The sequence below is a fragment of the Ricinus communis genome, chromosome 1 (genome assembly GCF_019578655.1).
Source record: "Ricinus communis isolate WT05 ecotype wild-type chromosome 1, ASM1957865v1, whole genome shotgun sequence".
Taxonomy (NCBI): domain Eukaryota; kingdom Viridiplantae; phylum Streptophyta; class Magnoliopsida; order Malpighiales; family Euphorbiaceae; genus Ricinus; species Ricinus communis.
In genome coordinates, this window is record NC_063256.1 from 7,366,445 (window position 1) to 7,372,444 (window position 6,000).

Consider the following 6,000-nt stretch of genomic DNA (forward strand, 5'->3'; position numbering starts at 1 on the left):
TAAAAATGAACTCTAGTAGCTGTGAAATTTGCAAATTTGCTAAACACACTAGACTTCCTTCATTCCGACGTTTGGGGACCTGCCCCCGTCACTTCATATAACCTTTTCCAATACTTTGTTACGTTTATCGATGATTATTCTCGCACCACTTGGGTTTATCTGCTCAAAGGAAAAAAAATGAAGTTTTTTCCTGCTTCCAAAACTTTTTTAATTTTATTCAAAATCAGTACAATGCCAAAATTAAAACTTTTCGCTCAGATAATGGTACTGAATACGTAAATAAAATTTTTTTGGATTTTTTCTCCACCCAAGGGATTCTACACCAAACCACTTGCATTTACACTCCCGAACAAAACGGGGTCTCTGAAAGGAAAAATTGACATCTTCTTGAGGTTACTAGATCCCTTCTCTTTCAAAATAATGTTCCCCACATTTTTTGGTCCGATGCCATCCTAATCGCTGCCTATCTCATCAACCGTCTACCCAGTCCCAAACTCAATAATCTCAGTCCCCTAGAAACTTTCAAAGGCCGAAAAATTGACTTAGGACATATTCACACTTTTGGCTATACAGCCTTTGTCCACATTGGGCGTCACCATAAATTCGACAGCAGTTCTGTCAAGACTACATTCCTAGGATACTCCTCTGCCAAAAAGGGGTATAAATGTTATGACCCCCCTAATCATAAGGTCTATATCTCTCGGGATGTGTCATTTGATGAGGGTTCCTCATACTTCACCACCATCACCATTCCCGATCATGAACCCCCTCCCTTATTATTTCCAAATAACTCTCTCCTTTTTGACAGCTTCACCCAGGAACCTACATCTAACAGGGAGCACATATCTGAGGCACCTCCTTCAGGGGGAGACAATCTCACTACCGAGGCACCTTCTTCAGGGGGAGAGAATGAGTCACAAGAAGAAGAAATTGCCCTACGTAGATCATCTCGGTTAATCAGACCTCCTGCCAAGCTAAGAGACTACGTGTCTCACAAGGTTTCGTATCCAATTCAACACTTCATTAATTACTCTTCAGTATCTGAACAATATAAAACATATTTAGGGAATCTTAAATCACACACTGAGCCTACCTCCTTCTATGAAGCTAACACTGATCCAAATTGGTGTAAAGCTATGAAGGAAGAACTTCGTGCTTTAGAAAAGAATGATACATGGGATATTATCACTTTGCCCCCAAATAAAAAACCCGTAGGATGTAAATGGTTATATAAGATTAAGTACCAATGTGATGGTACTATTGAAAGATATAAGGCTAGATTAATTGCAAAAGGATTCACTCAAACCTATGGAGTTGACTACCAGGAGACTTTTGCCCCTATAGCCAAAATGAATACTGTTCGCATATTATTATCAATTGCAACTAATTCAGGTTGGAGTTTGTTCCAAATGGACGTAAAGAACGCCTTCCTTCAGGGATCTCTAGATGAAGAAGTCTACATGACTCTCCCTCCAGGACACAAGTCTTCCTTAAACCATTCCTTAGTATGTAAGTTGAAAAAGGCTATCTATGGATTAAAGCAGTCCCCAAGAGCATGGTATGCCAAGCTAAGCCATTTTTTGTTAAAAATTAATTTTCATAAATGTGTTTCAGACTCATCTATGTTTGTAAAACACACTCACACATCCACTATAATTATCCTAGTTTATGTCGATGACATTATCATAACTGGTAATAATAATGAGAAAATTGAAGAAGTAAAATCAAAACTAAAAGGAGAATTTGATATCAAAGATTTAGGTCAACTATCATACTTTCTAGGGATAGAAATAGCCAAATCACATAAAGGCTTATTTTTATCCCAAAGAAAATACGTTCTCGACCTACTAAAGGAAACAGAAAAAATAGGAGTAAAACTAATGAATACCCCAATGGAGACTAAAATCAAACTAAACTTAGAAGAAGGAGAACCTCTTGACAACACAGGAAATTATCAGCGCCTAGTAGGAAAATTGATATATCTTACTGTCACTAGACCTGATATTGCCTATGCTGTGAGCATGGTAAGCCAGTTTATGCATGCTCCTCGTACCAGTCATCTAGATGCTATCGATAGAATTCTGAGATACCTTAAAGGCACTCCAGGTCAAGGTATATGGATGAAAAATAATAACAATGCTAATACTATAACTGGTTTTTCTGATGCGGTGGAAGTGACGAAAGTCGACTGGATTCTGCATATTCGTGGGAGGGAATTTAGTAGCTTGGAAAAGCAAAAAACAAACAGTGACTGCGAGATCAAGTGTAGAAGTAGAATATTGAGCCATGGCATCAACAACCAGCGAGCTCATTTGGATCAAACAAGTGCTTACCGACATGAAGATAGGATGCAAAGGCCCAACGAAAATGTACTGCGATAATCAAGCAGCCGGGCACATTGCATCCAATCCTGTCTTCCACGAACGAACCAAACACATCGAAGTTGACTGTCACTTCATAAGAGAAAAGGTTCAGTCTGGGGAAATTAAAACTTCATTCATCAGAAGCAATGAACAATTGACAGATATCTTTACTAAGGTTCTAGACAAATCACGTCTTCATAGCCTTCTCACCAATATGGGTTCCATTAACTTATTTGAACCCACCTTGAGGGGGAGTGTTGAGGAACAAGCTCAAATCACAACCAACAAAGACTAACAATCCAAGACCTCCAGGAAGAACCAACAGATAAAGACTGTTGGTCATGGCCTCAGACCAGATCATCACAGGCACCAAAAACAGGGAAAATGAGCAACCTTTCTTCCCTAAGGAAGAAAGGTCACTTCCACCTTTCCCAAGCTAGAAAGGAACGTTAGAATAGGATCACAGATAGCAAAAGAACCGTTGCAAGTATACATGTATATAACAGAACACATGTACTCAAATAATCTCAGAATTCTTATGTAAGATAATCATCATAGATCAATATAATCAGTTTCAACAATAAGCTTTTCTGTTTCTTTTTTTTTTCCTCAGAAATAATAATGATTAAACAACAATTATTATTTTTTAATCTTGAGTTGATAAAATAGGATTATTTAACCTAAAAATTGAAAGTGACGTGTCAAATCATAGTCTGGGAGAATTAAAAGGACTTATGTGACTTTAAACGATAAATTCATGGGTCAAATTGAACTTTGTTCCTATTTAGAAACACATCAATATCGATTATATGTAAATATGCCAATTTGTAAGTTTTGGTATGGTTCCTTTCAGATATACGCATAAATTCTGAATTCTCATCAGCTAACCTCATAAAGAAGAAAAGTCTTCTATAAGAAAAAAAAGAAAAGAAAAGAAAAGAAAAAGACAATTCATCCGTATTCATATATATGAATCAATTTGGTGCATGAACAAAGAGGCATAAATAAAAATAATAGAAAAATATAAAAACTAAATAAAATAAAATTATAAAGATTTATTATTAAAATCTTTAAACAGTAGAACAATTATGTTGGCTTTTTATCAGATTCAATTATTTAAGTAATTAATTAGTAGAAGTTGATGTTGTAAGAAAAAATTGAAAGTATTATTCTCAAATGTATTCACCAATATCCATGGATACTTGATTTAACATAAAGAACTGAACCTTTTTGCCTTAATAACAACCGACTCTTCGCTCTTCACTTTTCTGGAAAGTCACTGAGTACGGAAAATTAATCTACAAAGTAAGATATCAATGGATTGGATATAGATGGCCTCCTAAATACGGCCGCCTCTTGCACAGAGCATTACGTGGGATTTTGATTTTGTTAATCTTTCACAAGCCATGAAGGGCAGATGACACACTTTTCTTTTCTTTTCTTTTTCCAAGTAGAAAGCATCTTGCTTTCCAAATTTCCTCTTTTTCTTGTCCTGTCTTTCGGTTTAATTTCTTGCATTCAATTTATGCGAATCTTGTTTTGTGGAATATATATACATATATACTTGAATAAAAAAGCTAGCAATTGGATAAACCCGAATTCTCTTTGCTCCTTGGGAGATGCTCCATATGAAAATTACACCATACTCAATTTGTGCATATGTTTAGTCTTTCCGCTAAAGGTTATAATGCTTGTAAAAGTATTTAAATATAATGTTATTATTTAAATTTGGTGTATGCAACATAATAAATAAAAAAATAATATATATTATAAATATTTGATATTTTAATATTAAATGATTGACACATATTTTATTAATTAAAATTAATTATTTATATTAATTATTTATAAATTTAATATATATACTAAGTTTATAAGAAAAAAATTATTTTTATTAATTATTATCGTCATTCTATCATTATTATCATCCTCTAAACTTCAACGAGGTGTGTATTATATATTGATAGCAACCTGTCATTCGGTGCAACAATCACAAAGTAAGGATTTGTTGTCTTCAAATACCAAGTTTCAGCTTTGATATAATGTAAACATTTTATGGGTGTTATACCAATAACAGTAGCATATATTCATAAAATTGGAACATTAATTACTTGTATGAAGTCAACTGACTTGTGTTTTGAAGTGGGATATTTATTTGATAATAAGAAAAATTAGTTGACTGTTGGAGATTTAAAAGTTTAGTTTGTGAAATTTGACCAAATAAACATTTTTTTTTAAAAAAAAGGGACAAGGTAAAAAAGAAAAAAGAAAAAAGAAAAAGTAAACGTGGAGGTACTTTAGGAACCAAACTAACGACGCACGTTAACATTTGTAGCTGATAGAATATCGCATATCAAGAGGACCAAAATTCACCCTCATTGCACTATAAATATATCTCCAAGCTTGCCTAAGTTCCTCACCAGAAAACTTCAAGCTTTTCTAGTTCTCTCGAAAAACTTTTCACATCATAAACATTTCGAACACAGCAATTCCCCACTCCACCGTACATTCTTCTTTTCCGTAGCCATGGATGCAGTGACAAGAATGGTTGCTGAGAGGCCGCTAGTGATCTTCAGCAGGAGCACTTGTGACATGTGCCACTCTATCAAGATGTTGGTGCGTGGATTTGGTGCAAATCCAACAATTTACGAGCTCGATCAAATTTCAAATGGCCAGCAAGTCGAACAAGCATTACGGCAGCTAGGGAGTGAAAACTTGCCTGCTGTTTTTATAGGAGGAGAGTGCGTTGGTGGTGATAGACAAGTGATGAGTCTCCTGCTCAAGAATCAGTTAGGACCATTGCTAAAGAGAGCTGGAGCCATATGGGTGTGGAACGACTAGTAATTTTCTTTCTTTCCCCTCTATCCTGTTTTGGGTAGCGTAATAAAAAGTATTATGGCGAGAGCTAGATTTAGATATCTATAGAGACTCTTTTAACTTTGTTATAATTTGTGAAGTTGTTTTAGCTAGCTGTAGTTAGCTAGGCCAAGGGCAAAGGGCAACTGTTTGTATATGTTGGCTAAGTTCTTGGCTATTGACTTCTGTGTATGTTCATGTATTACTGTAATGAATATGCATGAGAAATAAAAAAAAAAAAAAAAAAGTAGAGTCACCTTTATTTAAAAATCAAACTGCATTTTGGCTTCTGCATCATTGTATAACCAAATCAGTACTATAGTATTATTCCTATCCATACGCATATTTGCTTTTGTAAAATGGCGTCGTTTTTAAATTCCAGCACACAGTTGGATAGAGCTAGCTAATTAGAATTTATAAGTGCAAAAATGGATTCAGTAAGCAGGTAGCCAGAGACAGCTGGGATGCCTCTCTTTTGTACGTATGCTTGCAGGCAATTGTTCTGCGTGCTTGTCGGTGAGAAAGAGTTTGAATTATTTGCCAAGAGGAAAAACTACTATCTTCTTTTATTATAAAGAAGAAAGAAATAGAAAAGCGATCATCTTATTAAGTTCAAATTGCATACTCAATTACTGAATTACAATCTGCACTGAATTTCTATAGGATCAAGTTTAAAATAATTGAAAAATATCTAAAGTTAATCATGTATATTATCTTTAATGCAGCATATGGTCTGTTGGCCCTCCAATGAATAAAAAAAGAAAATTTGTAGTTTGAGTTT

At 34.7% G+C, this 6,000-nt stretch overlaps 1 protein-coding gene across 1 annotated transcript; it reads left to right on the plus strand.

Annotated features, from left to right (window-relative positions):
* Positions 1-4,401: 4,401 nt before the first annotated feature.
* On the plus strand, positions 4,402-5,556 carry LOC8287170 (monothiol glutaredoxin-S2). The gene has a single exon (XM_002520626.4). The coding sequence runs from the start codon at positions 4,890-4,892 to the stop codon at positions 5,202-5,204; it is 315 nt and encodes a 104-aa protein (XP_002520672.1). The 5' UTR covers positions 4,402-4,889; the 3' UTR covers positions 5,205-5,556.
* The last annotated feature ends 444 nt before the right edge of the window (positions 5,557-6,000 follow it).

What these genes read in the sequence shown, in the direction of transcription:
- LOC8287170 (XM_002520626.4), top strand. Translation starts at nt 4,890, where the DNA reads ATGGATGCAGTGACAAGAATGGTTGCTGAGAGGCCGCTAGTGATCTTC.